The sequence below is a fragment of the Phodopus roborovskii genome, unplaced genomic scaffold (assembly GCF_943737965.1).
Source record: "Phodopus roborovskii unplaced genomic scaffold, PHOROB, whole genome shotgun sequence".
Lineage (NCBI taxonomy): Eukaryota > Metazoa > Chordata > Mammalia > Rodentia > Cricetidae > Phodopus > Phodopus roborovskii.
The window spans coordinates 2,433,510-2,451,638 of NW_026126459.1; the positions used below are offsets into that span (position 1 = coordinate 2,433,510).

Sequence of the window (18,129 nt, forward strand, 5' to 3'; positions counted from 1 at the left end):
GCTGGTGTTTCTGGTAACCAACCTTGGAGGTATTGCTGACTTTGGCAGATGTCTTGCCAGCTCTCAGATAAACAACACTCTACTGTGTGGTCCTAGTATTTTTCACCATGGGCCACTTCCTTTATTATCTGTGAATCAGGCAACTCCTGCTTCCCTTTGTAAAACCCAAAAAAGGACATCATGCTGGATGGTATCTTCTCATCATCACCCATCTCTTAGACTTGGGTCATAAGGCAGACCTAGCACCCTTGAAGGAAGGGATGCCAGAAGCGCCTAAAAACAATCCTTTCATGCAGCCATGTACAACCTACTAACACATGTCCTGTGTTCTCCATGGACCTGGAACACCCTCCAAGTAATGTAGATGAACCAAAGGAAGCATATGTGGCTGGGACTGTTGGGCACTTACCAAACATGCACAAATACCTAAGATCATAAAAACACCACCTCCATTGACTATTTTCAGACAGGCACAAGCCAAGTGTGCACATGACTTCAGCTTACCTTGTACCGATTCTTTGACACCCTCCCTTTGGAAGTGGCAGATGGTCCACCAGACCCATGGCTGGGGTGAAAAGATGTCAGTGAAGATTGCTGTGAAGAGACACCTTGACCGTGACAACTCTTATAAGGAAAAGTATTTTAATTGGGGCTTGCTTACAGTTTTAAAGGTTAGTACATAAGCATCATGGTTGGGAGCATGTCGGGAGTAGGCAGACATGGTACTGGAGAAGTAACTGAGAATTCTACATCATGAATCGAATGTAGCAGGAAGAGAACCACTGAGCTTGGCATGAGAATTTGAAACCTCAAAGTCCACCCCCAGTGATAGACTTCCTTTAACAAGGCCACACCTACTCCAATGACACACCTCCTAATCCTACTGAAGTATTACAACTCCCTGATGACTAAGCATTCAAATATATGAGCCTAAGGGGACCATTCATATTCAAACTAGCATAGGGGCTAATCCAATGAGACTGTCCAGTGGAGGCCTCTGAGTTTTTGTGTCTCTAAACAAATACCTAAAAAGCGCTTCCAAGACCAAGATGGCCACGAGACTCACTGCCTACCTGAAGAATGCTTGGGCGAAGGAGCCGGGGCTGGTGGTGTCTTTCTCGATCTGGGGCCTGGCTATAATTATGCCCATGATCAGCCCCTACACCAAGTATGCCAGCATGATCAACAGGGCCACACCCTACAACTACCCAGTGCCTGTTCGAGATGATGGGAACATGCCCGATGTGCCCAGCCACCCCCAGGACCCTCAGGGCCCAAGCCTGGAATGGCTGAAGAACCTGTGAATACTCCTGCTGATGGAATTCTTCCCTGTTGCCCCTCAATAAAAATGTGAAGACAAAAAAAAAAAAAAAAATACCTAAAACAAAATCAACAGCATCTGTAAAGGTGCAGACACAATGTCATCATTGAGGCTCATAGGGAAGGTCCATAACACAGGAACTCAGTGGACAACAGAGATGTATCTTGGAAAATAAAGGCTAATACCCTTAGCCTGAAGCAATATTCAAGTTGCCATTACAAAGTTGATCCTGCTAATTAGCACAAATAATATAGCCTTTAACTCATGATATGTATCAATCAGCCCTCTTGCTAATGAAAGACAAAAAAAAATAAAGTTAAAGAAACCCCCCCACTTGAAATAAAGGACAGTCTGACCTGAAATTTGCTAACTTCCCCTCACAAGTCCCTGAGATGGCAGGATACCAAGAATTCACACTGCCCCTCCTTTCCGTGAGTAAACAGGTGGTAAATAGGGTCCTTAAGAAACAAAGAGATAGCTTGCCCAGATGAGATTAGTTAGCACACACCGAGGCCCTAAGGTCTGTTGACCCTAACAGCGAGACCATCGGCCTCAAAGGGTCACGTACTCAATGGACAGAGGGTCACACCCCCTCCCTAAGCTTGTGGGTTTTGCCTTTAAAAACACCTGTGCCCAGGGGATGGGGCTTCCCTCTAACCTGTGTGCTGAGGAAGTCCGTTTGCGCAAATGTTTCCTGTTCACTAAAGCCTCTTCCGTGTTGCAGCAACTGGAGTGGATATTGAGTTCTTGGGATACCGACCGAAACTGGAAGATTCCTCATTCTGAGGGTCTTACATTTTGGAGGTCCCACTGAGATCTGGTGACCCCCAGACTCAATTCCATTGCCAGTTAGAAGTAAGATAGAGCTCACAACCTATATGTTTGATGTATGTCTGATGTGTCCGATGTTATGTGTTTTTGACTCGAGTATTTGAATCTGTGCCTGGCTTGCACAGGACTTGTATTTGGTAGGACTACAGGGGGAGACAGACGTGTCCTGAGACCCTTGGTCCCGCCCTGGACGAAAGTCCCGGGTTGTTTGGAGGAGGGGAGGAGACGGAAGTGTCACTTCTCCAGGGGATGGCTGGCCCCCCGGACTCCACTTCCCTCCTGCTTTGTAACTTTGGTTTGGGCGCCATTTGTCTACCACGGGGACTTGTCCTGTTTCTCGGATTGTTCTGTCGCATCCTTCTGTTCCTACTGTTTGTGTCCATTTCTACTCTCCCCATGGGTCAACAACTAACTACCCCACCTAAGTTTGACTTTAGATCCCCTGGAGAGCAGGGCTGGGAGACCCAGCAAGACAATGAGCATGCTCATCCCCCACCCCCAGGAATGTGGTGGGGCAGCCAGAGCCTCTGGGGCTGAGCTGCAGCTGAACGGGGCGGAGCCATGCCGGAATTGAGGGACAGGGTTATGACTTATGACCCCGACGCTGCACATGTTTGTCTCCCCAATGCCAGCCTCCACGGCTGACCCTTCTCCCTAGATCTTTGTAATTGAAAAACTAACCACCCCCTTTTCTCAGAGGATCCCCACCGCCTTACAGGGTTGGTGGAGTTCCTTATGTTCTCTCACCAGGCTATTTGAGATGATTATCAACAGTTTCTGCTTGAGGCTAGAAAAATATCCCTGGGGCCGATGGGCGGCCCACGCAGCTGAAAAATGAGATTGACTTGGGATTCCTTTTGACTCGCCCCAGTTGGGACTTCAACACTGCTGAAGGTAGGGAGAGCTTAAAAATCTATTGCCAGGCTCTGGTGGTGGGTCTCCGAGTGCCGCAAGATGGCCCACCAATTTGGTTAAGGTAAAATTTGGTTAAGGTAAAGAGAGCATTCCTTTTGACCCTATCTCAGAAGCCCAATTACAAAGCGGGAGGGAAGCAGAGTCCGGGGGGGGGGGGGGCGGCCAGCCCACAGAGAAGCAACACTTTGTCTCCTCCCCTCCTCCAAACAACCTGGGACTTTCATCCAGGGTGGAACCAAGGGTCTCAGGACACGTCTTCAGGTCTTCATGGGGAAATTGGGCCCTAGATATTAGGAAGAAACTCCAGAGACTGGAAGGGTTACAGAAAGCTGAGTTATGTGATTTAGTGAAAGAGGCAGAGAAAGTGTATTGAAGGGACAGAGAAGAGAAGGAGAGGAAAGTCAGTAGAGACACAGATAGCAGAAAAAAAATGAGAAAGAAAAAGAAAAAAAGCATGACAGAAGACAGGAAAAGAATTTGACTAAAATATCTTGGCCTCAGTGGTTAAAGGAAAAAAATAGAGAGAGAGAAAAAAAAAAGTTAGACAATTTAGAACAGTCCCTTGACAGCTAGGGAGCCTGGGCAATAGGACCCCACTCGACAAGGACCAGTGTGCATATTGTAAAGAAAAAGGACACTTGGCAAAGGACTGTCCCAAGAAGACAAACAAGGTATCAAATGTCCAAGCCCTGAGAAAAGATAAAATTAAAGGCAGCCCCAAGCCCAAGGTGATTCATGGACTATCCGAAGAACAGTGGACCTTGGCGTGGGCCGGGTACCCCACTCGTTCGAGGTTACATCCCACCAGCCAACTGCTTTTTGCCTTTGAATGGAAGGACTCTGACACGTGCAGAACTGGGCAGCTCATCTGGACCCGACTATCCCAAGGGTTTAAAATTCCACAACAATGACCAGGCAAGTAAGAGAATTTCTGTGGACATCTGGGTTTTTCAGGCTATGGATCCCAGGGTTTGAGACCTTAGCAGCTCCACACTACCCGCTGACTAAGGAAAAAATTCTCCTGGACCTCAGAGCATCAGGAGGCATTTGATGCCATTAAGAAGGCCCTGCTGAGTACACCTGCTCTAACTCTCCCTGATGTAACTAAACCTTTTACCCTTTATGTGGATGAGTGTAAGGGGGTCGCCTGGGGAGTTTTAACTCAATCCCTAGGGCCATGGAACAGGCCATTTGCTTATCTGTCAAAGAAGCTTGATCTTGTAGCCAGTGGATGGCCTGGCTGCCTAAAAGCTATGGCGGCCGTGGTGGTACTGGTCAAAGATGCTGACAAGCTGGCTTTGGGGCAGAAAGCAACTATAATAGCCCCCACGCATTGGAGAACATTGTCCGGCAGCCCCCGACTGATGATGACCAATGCCCGCATGACTCACTACCAAAGCCCGCTTCTCACTGAGAGGATTACTTTCGCTCCACCAGCCACCCTCAACCCTGCCACTCTACTGCCTGAGGAGACTGATGAACCGGTGATTCATGACTGCCATCAACTGCTGGTTGAAGAGACTGGAGTTCGCAAAGATCTTACGGACATCCCGCTGGCGATGGGAGCAGTTACATGGTAAAAGGTAAAAGAATGGCTGGGGCAGCAGTGGTGGATGGAGCCCACGTTGTTTGGGCCAGCAGCCTGCCAAAGATTTCATCTCAAAAGGAAATCAGATTGCTGACCAGGTAGCCAAGTAGGCAGCCCAGGGTATCAAACTGCTGCCTGTAATAGAGAGGTCTAAAGCCCCAGAACTTGGACAACAGTATACTCTGGAAGACTGGCGGGAAATAAAGGAATTAGATGGCTTCACTGAGACCCCAGAGGGGACTTGCTATACCTCAGATGGAAAGGAGATTTTACCCCACTCGGAAGGGTCAGAGTACGTCCAGCAGATACATCGTCTAACCCACCTAGGGGCTAACCATCTGCGGAGACTGGTTAGAGCATCCTCTTGTCATGTTCTGGGACTACTGGGGGTGCGCCTTGTCAGCTGGTTAATGCTAACCCTGCAAGAATGCCTCCTGGGAAGGACTGAGGGGAAGTCATCCAGGCGCTCACTGGGAAATGAACTTCATGGAAGTAAACCATGCCAAATATGGTAACAAGTACTTATTAGTCTTTATAGACACATTTTCAGGATGGGTAGAGGCTTACCCTTCCAAGAAGAAGACCTCAACCATGGTGGCTAAGAAAAAACTGGAGGAAATCTTCCCAAGATTTAGAATACCTAAAGTACTAAGATCAGACAATGGTCCAGTTTTTGTTGCCCAGGTAAGTCAGGGACTGGCCAAGACATTGGGGGTTGATTGGAAATTACAATGTGCATACAGACCCCAAAGCTCAGAGCAGATAGAAAGGATGAATAGAACCACAAAAGAGACCTTCACTAAATTGACCGCAGAGACTGGCATTAATGGCTGGATAGCTCTCCTACCCTTTGTGCTTTTCAGGGTTAGAAACACCCCTGGACTGTTTGGGCTAAACCCCTATAAACGGCTCTATGGGGGGCCCCCTCCACTGGTGGAAATTGCCTCTGGACATAGTGCTGATGCGCTGTTCTCCCAGCCTCTGTTCGCTAGGCTTAAGGTGCTTGAGTGGGTGAGACAGCGAGAGCGGAAGCAGCTCCGGGAGGCTTACGTGGCAGGAGACTTGGAAGTTTCATATCACTTCCAAGTTGGAGATCCAGATTACATTAGATGTCACCGCACAGGAAACCTTGAGACTCGGTGAAAATGCCCACTTTGTGGCCAGTCCAGAATATGTCCTCCTCCTCTAGACCCACTCCCATGCCACTCCAGGTTATAGGACCCAGGGACAGCCTCTTACAACTGCTCATTTTTATTCCTCTCTTGTTGCTTATTGTTGGAAAAAATTGTTACTTTTGTTAAAAATAATAAATGAGTGCAGTCCAGATTATGATACTTAGATAACAGTACAGAATCCTCCTGAGCCAAGCAGAGGCTGCCTCTTAATTTCCCTAGTTCTAAGATTAGAACTATTGACAAAATAAAAAGGGGGGAATAAAAGACAAAAAAGTAAAATTAAAGAAACCCCTCACTTGAAATGAAGGACAGACTGACCGGGAAAGCTACCCCAGACCAATATTAGTTCCTTGGAAGTTGCTAACTTCCCCTCACAAGGCCCTGAGATGGCAGGATACTAAGAATTCACACTGCCCCTCCTTTCCGTGAGTCAGCAGGTGATGAATAGTGTCCTTTAGATACGAAGAGATAACTGTACCTCTGGTTTGCCCAGACAAGATTAATTAGCACACCCTGAGGCCCTAAGGTCTGCTGACCCTAATAGTGAGATCATCGGAGCCTCAAAGGGTCATGTACTCAATGGACAGAGAGTCACACCCCTCCCTAAGCTTGTGGGTTTTGCCTTTAAAAACACCTGTGCCCGGGGGATGGGGCTCCTCTCTAGCCTTCATACTAAGGGAGCCCGTTTGAGCAAACGTTTCCTGTTCATTAAAGCCTCTTCCGTGTTGCAGCAACTGGACTGGACATTGAGTTCTTGGGGGTACCGACCGAAACTGGGAGACTCCTCATTCTGAGGGTCTTACACTAACAAGCCAAGTGATCACCTCAGTGTTGTATGAGGAAAACAGCAAGAAATGTGTTGGGGTGGCAGTAAGAAGGTGGAGAAAAGACTTGGGAAATAAAGAGATGTTCCACCCCTGCTCTGTTCTCCCTACTGTGTGGCATCTCTGTCATGTAAAACACACTATCACAGCAGGAGCCCTAAGCACAGGTCACCTTGCTTAGAATAGGCAACTGCTAATCTTCAGTTTATAAAATCTTGAGAACTGAATGACTGAGCATTGAGTAGGCAGCATCCTGAGAGACCATGCTCAGATATTCTGGGGCTTGGCCCACACACAGGCTTTCAAAAGCACTAGAGAACCAGGGAATGCCTGCTAGAGGTGACCCTGATAAGCATAGAGCATCTCCCCACCCTCTCTACTTAGAACTGTCATCTGCATTGTTTCCTAGATCAGCAAAGGATCTGGCTGGAGTTCAGCACTCCAGTGGAAATAAGTCAGGGGGATATCAGCAAAGATATGTAGGGGAGAGGATGAGGCCAAAGTTGGAAAACCCTCTTATCCTGTGTGAATGCTCTCTTGAAGATCTCTACTATCTAAGAAACTGAGTTGTGTTGTTGTTGTTTTAGGTAGAGGGAGGGAGACAGGGTCTCACTATGTAGCTTTTTCTGTCTTGGAACTCACTTCATTATATAGACTAGTGAAACACAGATTTACCTGCCTCTGCCTCCAAAGTGTGCATGTGCTACCATGCCCAGCCCTAAGAAACTCTTTATACTCAAGGGAAGAGCATGCCTTTGTGGCCACCAGGCCTCTGTCCTCCCCTGATGTACACTGTGTTTTACACTGTATGAAATGTATTGCCATGATTGATGTTAATAAGAAGCTGAATGGCCAATAGCTAGGCAGGAGAGTCTAGGCTGTACAGAGAGAGCTCTGGGTAGAAGAAAGGCAGAGTCACCAGCCAGACATGGAGGAAGCAGGATGGAAAATACAGAGATGAGGTAATGACCCACATGTAAGAACATAGATTTTAAAAGTATGGGTTAATTTATGAGTTCCGTGTCATTATTTGTGAGCTGGCAGCCCAAAGAAAAGTCTGGCTACACTCCCCAGCCGCCTAATGTTTCCAAAGATGTCTCAGAACCATGGAGAAAGGCTGTGTTTATCCACATATTATTGCCCTTACCCTGGCAAGGCTGACTACTTGCCACTTAATGAATCTCAACCCCAGAAGTGACCAGGTGGGGCACTACTGAAATGGCCAGAAGGGGATTCAGCTATAGATCAGCTGGGAGAAGCCAGCTTGAGGACAGAGTGCAGCCTTGTAGGACAGGCTGTGCAAGGGACCTCTGCAGCCACCATGGCCAGTAGAGTAACGATCTTCAGGAGGCCAGAAGGTAACTTGTTCCAGCACAACTAGGTAGCCAATGTTGGCTCCAACTTCAGGAGTCTGACTCTCACATAGTTTATTTTAGGCATATTTAAGCACATTGCAATTTGGTGGACTTTCCTGGTGATAATTAACTTTAAACCATATGCACAATAAGGCTTAAGACACGGCAACATCAAAACTCTTTCTATACATGTGACATCTTTCATAAAGCTGGATTCTATAAATAGACAAATTCAGTGAGGGTCTGGGGGAGAATCCACTGTGGTCTTGGCCTCAAAGGTAGCACAAAAGGTCACAGAGCTATTAACCATGTCTGCTCACAGCCTTCTGCATGGATTATGCATCCCTTCCCTTGAAGGAGTAACCCTGTTGGCATTCCTGCCTCTCCTGGTGCTTCTCTATGAGCACACGATCCTCTGTGCCTCCTACAGACTGTGCTCTGCACCTGAACTGAGTACCCTGCCTCACAGAAGTACCTGTGGATCTAGCAGTTAGGTGGCTAGGATGAGGATGGGCGGGTCTATGATCACACATGCTGTGCCATGTTCTAATGTTTTCCTTACATGTGATTTGGGAACCTTCAGGATGGAATGCTCCATTTTGCTAGAATCACTGGTTAATGTTCATTGAACTAAAGACTATAGAACACAGGGTGGAAGAGAAAAATGAACAGAGAGGTAGCCTTATCCACTACCCCCACCTCGGCCCCCACTCATGATGAAGCTGTGACTCTGAGAAGGTACAACCCTTGATCACAAGCTGGCTGCCCTCAACACACCACAAAGTTTCTTGACCTGCCACTCCAATCTATGTCATTCCCCAGCACTGCCCTCTAGGGCACCCTGGGCCCTTGACAACTGATATGCCCACTCTGGTGTGATCCTCATCCTTGTTACCACCACCGCTGTCATCCTAGGAAGTCACTATGGCTCCTCCACATACAAAACTCTCCCTCTGGCTTTCTCCCATTCCCTGCCTTCTCACTGCTTGATCCTACACAGCCCTCTGTATCCAAAGTGTTCTTTACTCCAAAATCGATTGTTTTGGAGGGCCCTCTCTAGTCCCCTCTGGCCCCTTGTTTCAGGCTCCCACTGCTGTCTTTTTGCTCCAGTAGCTACCTGAACTTATCTTGCAATGCTCAGACACAGAAAAGACAAACCACAAAAAGTGGCTTAGCAGTTTAGAGTATTGGTTGCCTTGCAAAGGACAGGAATTAAGTTCCCAGTACCTATATTAGGTAGCTCACAACCTCCTGTAACTCTAGCTCCAGGAAATCTAATGCCCTCTTCTGGCCTCTGAGAGCATCTACACCCACATACTCAGATACACAACGAAATTTTTGACTAAGTCCTTGTTAGAGGGTCTTGATTTCCTCTAAGAACATGCCCCTGTCTACCCACCCCCCCGAACACCTCCCCAGCCTTCTGCACTACTTTGAGGGAGGAAGCATGTTACTGAACAAGCCTGACTGCAAACCATCATGGATCTGGATGAGCACCTCCAATTTCTCCTCCAGCTCCTGAGCCTGCTGCCTCGACTCCTCAGCTGACTTACTTCCTAGGCAGAAGGCTAAAAGTTAAAAGCAGTTAAATTCCACTGGGAAGGCCTAAGCCAGTACTCATCTTATGGTATTTTCCAGGCACAGAGAGGCCTGCAGATGTCCCATGAATAGCGTGATGAGATGAAATGGCACTTCCCTTCACAGTCTACTGTCCCTTTCCTACCTTTGTCTTCAGATTTGATCCTGCATGGCTATGCAGGTACACATGGTACACTGAGGCATGTTTTGTCCAGCACTCCATTACAAGGTTAACTTCCACGGGGTTCATTTAACCAAGATTTGCCTAGTTCCCCCCACCTCTTCAGGGCTCAGTCAAGCACCGACCAGATCAGCCACCACAACAGAGCGCCCCAGTTCCTCAAAGAGCAACAAAAGGAAGAGGCCCAGAGCTTCTCAAATCTCTCAGTCTGTTCTCAGCAGGTTCGTTAATATTCTTTCCCCTCATTACCAGATTAAGTCTTCTCTGTTCTTTGTTATGCTTTTTCATAACTAGTCACTCCCTGCAAGGCAGAGACATTGAGACACAATGAAAGTCCCCATTCTCCAGCCTTTAGCCCCTCAGTAAAGCCTTGCACTGACCTGGTCAGGGGCCACAGCTGGATGCTCACATGGGCATGGTGGACCTCTTGAAGAGGCCTGTGGTTCAATTCATGGGAAAGCTGTTCCAGGAAGGACAGAGGACACACTGGGGAAAGAAGAACCAGCGTCGGCCCTACCCTACTCCTGGCCAACTGTGTGGCCCTGATAGGAGCCCTCTTTTCCCCTAGCTGGGGCCACGCACTGTTCAGCAAATCCTCCCCTGGCCAGTGAGCTTGGGGCATCCTCCTTGGGCAGGGAAGGAAGGAGTGAAGACAGCTTGCTCCTTCTAAGGAGTCCTTGATGACCTCTCAGGGTCAAGTTGAAGCCCTTTTAGTCAGTACACCAATCCTCAAGCCTACTTTGGCCCCTCCCTCCTTCCCAACCATTCCCTGATTCCCCCATAGGCCTTCAAGACCATCCTACCTCAGCAGCCATGACACTTCCATGTCGTTACTATGGCTGACCCTCCCCACTGTAGTGCCTCCCCAATCAAATAGTGAGACACTTCCATTCTGTTCTTGCTGCTCCCTCACTTTCCTATGGTCTCCATGGCACCAGACTCCCAATGCCTGCTGTATCCTTCTCCCACTACAGAGACTCCAAACCCATCCCCCTGGTGGGCAGTGGCCTCCAGGGGCCAGTAGCACAGGTGATCTATCCACCAGTTGAAAACACAAGCTCTTGATGGGCAGGGCAGAGACCATCACTGGCCCATCCTCTGTGAGACTGAAGCACCAAGCTTGACCCTTAAAAGCCGCATTAGTGGCACAAAACCTAGAATTCCAGCACGTGAGAAGCTGAGATGAGAAAGATGATGGGTTTGAAGTCAGACTAATGGGCAACTCCAGGCCAGCCTGGGTTCCTAGGGAGATGCTGTCTCAACAAAGTTCTGAGTTAGCCTGTGCCTCTTCAACTCAGTCTCTCTCCACACCCATGATCTGTCTACCCAATGAGCCTGCCGTGACAGAGCTGGGATGGCTCTGTGGTTAATGTTTGGCAATGTGCCTCCTCTAGGTCCCCACACCAGGTCCCCTTGCCTAACCAGATACCTGGAACAGCTTCTGCTTTCTGACTCCACCCACAGAATGACACCAGAAGTCAGGGGAGATATAGGCCTGTGTGACCAGATAACCATTCTGAACCCCTTGGCAAATCACCAGGGGCCTCAGTTTCTCCTACAGGATCTGAAACAGAATAGATGCTCAAAGAAGGACTGAATAGGAGCCCTCTGGGTCCTTGTATCTCAAGAGCCAGACTTGTCCCCATCAAACGAGCAGGGGCAGAGCAGACTCAAACTGGCAGAGACAGGCATTCTGCCATGTGATCCTTGGCAGCCCCCTTTTTGCTTATGCTTATTTGGGTTGGGTTTTTTCCCTGTTATTACACTTCTATCAAGTCTTCCCCCTTTATCAGGATTGATGTAATTAACTCAACAGCCCAACAAAACTACTGCAAGGTGCAGAGCCAGGTAAATGTTTATATGAGCAGCAGGATAAGGCATAGATGTCTTGAACCCCAGAAACTCCCTGACATCTGAAGATCTACTACACAACAGCTCAGCTTGACTGGTGCTATCCAAAGTTGTCTCCCAGGATGTCTGCCCACAGCATAGGGATTGGCATTTCAGCCCATGAAATAACTCTAAAACTGCAGCAAGTCAAGCAGAATGCCAGCACCACCTAGTGGACAGTGCCAGGATCAGCAGCCAAAGCAACTGACCACCATAGGTACCCTGATTCCAGCACACACTGGTGAAGATAAGCTAAACACTACACTGGATGCCCTAGAACAGGCACCCACCTCTGTGCTGGCCTCTTTCTCTAGAGAATGCAGGAAGGGACAGGGATATTCAAACTGAGCATGTGACATGGGTTTCTGCACAGACAAGCCTGCCAGGACCACAAAACACAGAAAGAGAAACCATATCCCTCACTGACAGCCCTAGATGATGGCTGGGAATGGAAAGGGCAGGCACTGCTCTTAGCCACCAAATCCTGGCCACCAGTGTCATTCAGAGAACTGTCCTGTCTTTGCTTGGATGGCACATCATACCTCCAAATGTGTCGGCTTCAAGGCTGAAAACTAAGTATAAAGATGACAGAATCTAAACCACACGTGGTGGTTTGACTGAAAATGGCACTATTAGGATTGGCCCTGTTAGAGGAAGTGTGCCTCCTATGCTCAAGCTATGCCCAGTGTTACAGTTGACTTCCTGTTGCCTGTAGATCAATATATAGAACCCTCAGCTCCTTCTCTAGCACCATGCTTGGCTGCACGCTGCCACGTTTCCCACCCTGACCATAGACTAAACCTCAGCCTCAACGAAATGTTTTCCTTTTGAAGAGTTGCCATGGTGATGGTTCTCTTCACAGCCAAAGAAACCCTAATGTAGACACCATGATTACCAAATTTGGTGTTGCAATGCAGAGAATGTTGCCCTCAGTTTGATGCACATACAGCATCGGGGCATCAGCCACATTTGCTGCATGAACACAGCAGCTCTGGGACTCTGATTTCAAACAGGATGAACAATTGGCCCAAGAGGCCGGAGTTCTCAAGACTCTACTAAGTGCTGAAGATATTTTAACCAGAGAACGGATCCAGCTTCAAGTTCAGCAGATTCCCAAATGGTTAAGAGGGGGCACCTCCACTAGGCAGCTCTGCAGCATGAGCCCAGGGTGTCACCACACTCCATAGTCACCAAGGAGCATTGGCTGATGTCACTGTCATGCCACAGCATAGCCTTGAATGCTATAGCACCTCAGTGCTATAACCAGAATGGAGGCTGCAGTGGGGTGTTGGCCAGGCCTGCAAACTGAGAATCTGGGATTACTTTTGTGGGCCTTAGATCTAATGCCAAGTATCCTTTTAAGAGACACACAGATGGGTTAGAGAGATGGTTCAGCAGTTCAGAACACTGGCTTTTCTTCCAGAGGTCCTGAGCTCTATTCCTAGCAACCACATGGTGACTCACAACCATCTATATTGGGATCTGATGCTCTCTTTTGCCATTAAGTTGTAAATGCAGATTCAGGACTCATTATATATGTATGTATGTATGTATATATATGTATATATATAATATATATATTAATTACAGTGAGTAAAGATACTTGCTACCAATGATGGCCTGAGTTTGATTCCTAGGATCCTACTCCCTCCAATCACACACACACACACACACACACACACACACACACACACACACACCACGGACACAAAGTCTAACCTTTTCAAATTTTCAGGGCTGGTGATATGGTTCTGTGGTTTAGCATACTTGTCTTACAGAGGCCCTGGCATTCAATTCTTAGCACCCACATGGTAGCTCACAACCACGTGACTCCAGTTGGGAGGGAGGGGGTTTCTGATGCCCTCTTCTGACCACCATGGCACAAGCACACATGCAGACAAAGCACTGATAAAAACATACAAAAATGTTTTCACCTTTAAAAAAAAAAAATCAAAGAAAGAGGGAGTGTTTAGACAAGACACAGCAGTAATGCCATTACAGGCCATGGAACACAAGGGCCCATCAGGTTCCCCTGGAGTTGACTAACACCTCAGCTTTGCACTTGACAGTAGCTCTCTTCTATAAGCCATCTGGCAAGTGGGGATGCTACAGTTACCCTAGGAGAGAACAAGCTTGGGCTGGTCTGTGAGGTAGCACTTCCCACTCACTTTACTCAGGAGGGAAGGAAACATCCACCGGGTTAGACCAAGGACTCTATCTCCATCATCCAGACCTCTGTGGGTCCTATCTCTGAGCTTGGCTTGCAACTGAATCCCCTGGAGGGCTGGTGGCATCCTGGGTCTGCAGTGATTGTAAGAATGTACATTCTTACAGGGCTAGAGAGATGGTTCACAAGCTAAGAGCACTTGCAGAGGACCCGGGTTCAATTCTCAGCACCCGTGTGGTGGCTCATGGCTGCCTTTAACTCCAGTTACAGAGGATATGATAACCTCTTCTAATATTCATGGGGACCAGGTACACACATGTCAAACATACATGAGGACAAAACAATAAAAAGATGATTTAAAAAGAAGAGGGGAGGGGAGAGGAGGGGAGGGGAGGGGAGGGGAGGGGAGGGGAGGGGAGGGGAGAGGAGAGGAGAGGAGAGAAAATTCAAACTCTTGCAGATGCTGTTTCAGCCAGGCTGGGGCTCCACACAGAGCCTGCTGGCTGTGGCCAGCTCTTACCCAAAAGCTCCCTTCACAAAACTTGACAAAAGAGATCAACACTCCACTCCACTACAGTCAAGGGCTGGAGATCAAGACCTTGATAACAAGCAAAACGCCCTGGACTCCTAGTCCCATGCTGCAAATCAACGTAAGTAACAAGGGACTACGCTAAGCCGTGGAGAAACACACTTAGGAACAAGCAGGTAATTGATGAAAACAGCAAAGGTGAGCATAAAAACCTGTGTATAGAACCACCAGGAGGGATCTGGCTAAGATGGGAGGGCCTGCTGATATCAGGGTTATCCAGAACATGAACTTACTCCAGTAAGACCACATCCCAGTGTGCATGCATGCCCACCAGTGCATAGATGGCTCCCAAAAGATTCAGCTCATTCAAAAATCTTAAGGTCCCATATTCTTAAGACCCACCCTCTCATCCAGACTTCCAACTACCTTCATATGTACGGATGGAAACAGATTTCCAGATGCCTCAAGGACCTACAAGAAACTTAGGTCTACAAAGGTGTCAAAGTCCCCTATTTCCTCCTCCAATGGCTTATAGATCCCAAATGGGAATCTAGGTCTACAAGTGTTCCCAGGACAATGAAACAGAGTCTGCCAATGGATACAAGTCTCCCAACACTGGGAGCACAATAATGTACCCTAGTCACCGGATGTCCTCCAGTTCCTCAGCTAGTCCTGGTTGAGAGCACTCCCTAGGCCCTAAGATATCATCAAATGCATATCATGTTGCTCAGAGCTCCACCAGATCCTCATCTGTTTCCTTTAGTTGTCAGTGTTGTGCCACTCAGAACTGGGGTTTTATAATTTGTGTCCTGGCTAGTGCTATTACTGCATACTTTATTTTGTTGAATTTTATTAATCACAGACATGTGCCACTAAATTCAATACTTTCAAGTTTAAATCTAGCAGGATCCAGGTTGTGGGGGCATGGCCTTATTCACTCCTTCACATTCGAACTGTCTAGTCTGATGACGTCTCTGCCCAGGCCTTCTGATTTCTCTGTAGCACTGTGTGGTCTGACATATTTTGGACCCCTTCTTTTTGTACAGCTTTCTTTCCTATGGCATGCTTCATCCCCACTGATGCTGTTGGGTGTTTGCCATGCACACAGCACCCCCTTGGAGGCTTCTGCTCACTGCCCACTCCTCCCCACTTTCTGCCTCTAGAACTGCAGCAGCTCCCTCCCAGTAAGCACCATAACTTCCTTCCTCTCCTGGGAGAAAGGAAGTTACGGTGCTGTGAAAGGAGAGGCATGAGCCCTGGGCCCATGGCAGCCCAGCTTCTTTGCCTGCACAGAGGTTGGAGGCTCTTAATTTCTCAGAGTCCTCTCAGTCAAACACAGAACCAAGAGCCTTCTTGGGACAGCTGGCCCCGCCCTTCCAGGGCACCTTCCGCTATGGAGAGACACCCAGACACCAAAGAGTAGGACATGGTACTCTTTATTGTGACACTCAGTGGAAACATCTGTAAACCAGCTTACTGTAGTGGTGACAGCTGCGACACATGGTAAGGCACTTTTATTATATATATTAAAAAAAAAAAAAGGAGGGTGTGAGTCCCACTCACTCCTTTGTGACAGCAACCGGGGACCTGAACTCAGAGCTTTTCTGGCATACATTGTTCCATGGTTTGACTTTGTTTGTTTGTTGGGGGTGGGGGGGAAAGGGAGTGGTTCCCTTTAAAAAAAAAAAAAAAAAAAAAAAAGCCTTCTTGATATAAGGGAATCTAAACGCAGCATTTACAAAACAGTGAGGCGCATAGAAAATTCAGCAACCAGTGTAGACCATTGTAGGACAGGTTACTTTTAGTTTCTTCTAAACACAATTCCAGGGAAAGGCAGCGAAAACACCCAGAACTGTAGCGCTTACTCCAAGAAAGGAAAAAAGAAAACCTTGTGGTGTTTGTTTGTTTTCTTTCTTTCAAAAACATCCATGTGGAAGGCAGATCTGAAGCTATAGCGTCAGCGGTGCAGCTCAGCCACCCTTGGCCCCGGTCCTAGAGAGGCACCTGAGTGCATGGTGGGTCCCAGCTCTTGGATATTCTGGCTGCTAGGCCTGCAAGTCCCTTAACCATTAAATATATTTGGTCCCCTAGAGTGCTGGGAGAAGCCACCAGAAGGCTGCTGGCCTTTCCAGTGTGGCCCTGATGCCCTGTCTGGTTGCCCCGGTGCTGGGACAGTCTGCCCTTGGCAAGGGATGGGAGGGGCATTGCACTTGAGACATTTTACAATCGGAAGGAGCAGAGGAGTGGGGAGAAGTCCCCGAGTGCCCCGTGTTCTGCACCCAGCACAGAGGTGGGAGCCCTGGACTGCTCCTTCTGGACCAGGAAGGGCCCAGGGAAGGGGGCCATAGGGCAGGTGTGAGGTCACCATGTGTGATTGCCAACAGCAGAGGAAGGAGTGGGGAGGAGCAGGCAGCAAGGGCGGAGGGAAGGTGGCAACACCTGGAGAGGGCCTGAGCTATTAAAATGTCTATCTGAAGAAAAACAGATTCGTAGAAAACTCTACACTCACTCCCATGGCTGCCCTCTGGATCTACCCGTGCTCTCAGGCAAGTGGGGCAAAACCTTGCTGGTCACCCGGCCTGAGCCAGCCTCGACTCTTTGGTATCAGATTCTTGAAAGGTATGGAGGACTGAAAGGACTGCATTGGCAGCAGAGGAAGCCAATGCCCTCAGTAAGGCCTGGGGGGAGGGGAGGCCATGGTCAGAGCAGTCTCAAGGCAGGGGTGTGGAGGGCTGGGGAGGGAAGGCAGCAAAAGATCCTATTCAGCTGGCTTGGCCTCAGCCCCGTCTGCTTTGCCATCAACCTCCTCATCTGAGCAGTCGCCAGTGCCTTTCCGGACAAGTCGGCGGGTCACCACAAATGGCAAGTCTCCACGCCTGTGGGAAGGGGCAGAGCAATGTCAGTGGGGCCCAGCTGGGGGGGGGGGGAGATGAGCAGCCCCGTGTGCTAATCTCAGAGTGACCTTCAGTGGGACTCCCGCCAGGGCAAGTGAGCCAGCAGCACTCTCAGGAGAGTAGGTCAGAACAACAGCCAGCCTTTACCACAGAGCACCAGCAGCAGGTGAGTGGAGGCAGGAGGTGCTGCACGGTGAGTGCTGAGTGGCAGAACATATGCCTAACACAGGTAGGACCCCAAGTTCCATCCCAGCACCACAAAACAAAAAGAAGTGGAGCCACAAGCTCAGGGAACAGCTGTTCACACGGGAGTCGGGGGCATCCTCTGATCACATTAGGAAACACAGATGAATTCTCATGAGTCTTATCTTCATCCTTTAAAAAACATTCCCTCTGACTGGAGAAGAATGGGATCTCTCCAAAACCTGCTGCAGCCAGCAAAGTTCTAACACTGACAAAGACTGGCTTTCCTTCCCACTGCATCATAATGGCAGCATTCCCTTTGGGCATCTCCTAGAAGTGTAGACAAAGCCAGAAGGCCTCCAGCAGCCAATTCAAAACACCTCAGCATGGAAACATCCCCATTAGGCTTTGCAAGAAGATGGACTGTTAAAATAGGCTGGGAAAAGCCAGGTGGTGGTGGCACATGCCTTTAATCCCATCAGAGACAGAAGCAAGTGGATCTCTGTGAATTCCAGGACAGCCAGAGCTGTTACACTGAGAAACCCTTGGGAGGGTGAGGGGGGCAGGAAATGAACTGCCAAGAAACTGCGGTAAGATTCAAGAGCCTGGCTAAGCCCCAGAGGCAAGATGACCCCAGAAGGGCACACTAGGGTGGGTGCCCTCTACATCGGTCACTATGCAGCCCCTCCTTGCACACT

The 18,129-nt window shown here is 48.6% G+C and overlaps 2 protein-coding genes across 2 annotated transcripts in view; one reads left to right on the forward strand and one right to left on the reverse strand.

Moving 5' to 3' along the window:
* Positions 1-1,039: 1,039 nt before the first annotated feature.
* On the forward strand, positions 1,040-1,373 carry LOC127225561 (NADH dehydrogenase [ubiquinone] 1 alpha subcomplex subunit 3). Its single transcript, XM_051189062.1, has one exon. It carries the CDS (start codon positions 1,050-1,052, stop codon positions 1,302-1,304), a length of 255 nt encoding a protein of 84 aa, XP_051045019.1. The 5' UTR covers positions 1,040-1,049; the 3' UTR covers positions 1,305-1,373.
* Positions 1,374-15,774: 14,401 nt separating this feature from the next.
* The window catches only part of Myh9 (myosin heavy chain 9), an 81,629-nt gene continuing 79,274 nt past the window's right edge, over positions 15,775-18,129 (reverse strand). Inside the window, exon 41 of the mRNA XM_051189297.1 lies at positions 15,775-17,230. Coding sequence (XP_051045254.1) covers positions 17,113-17,230 — 118 coding nt within the window. The 3' untranslated portion in view covers positions 15,775-17,112. The remainder of the gene's footprint in view (positions 17,231-18,129) is intronic.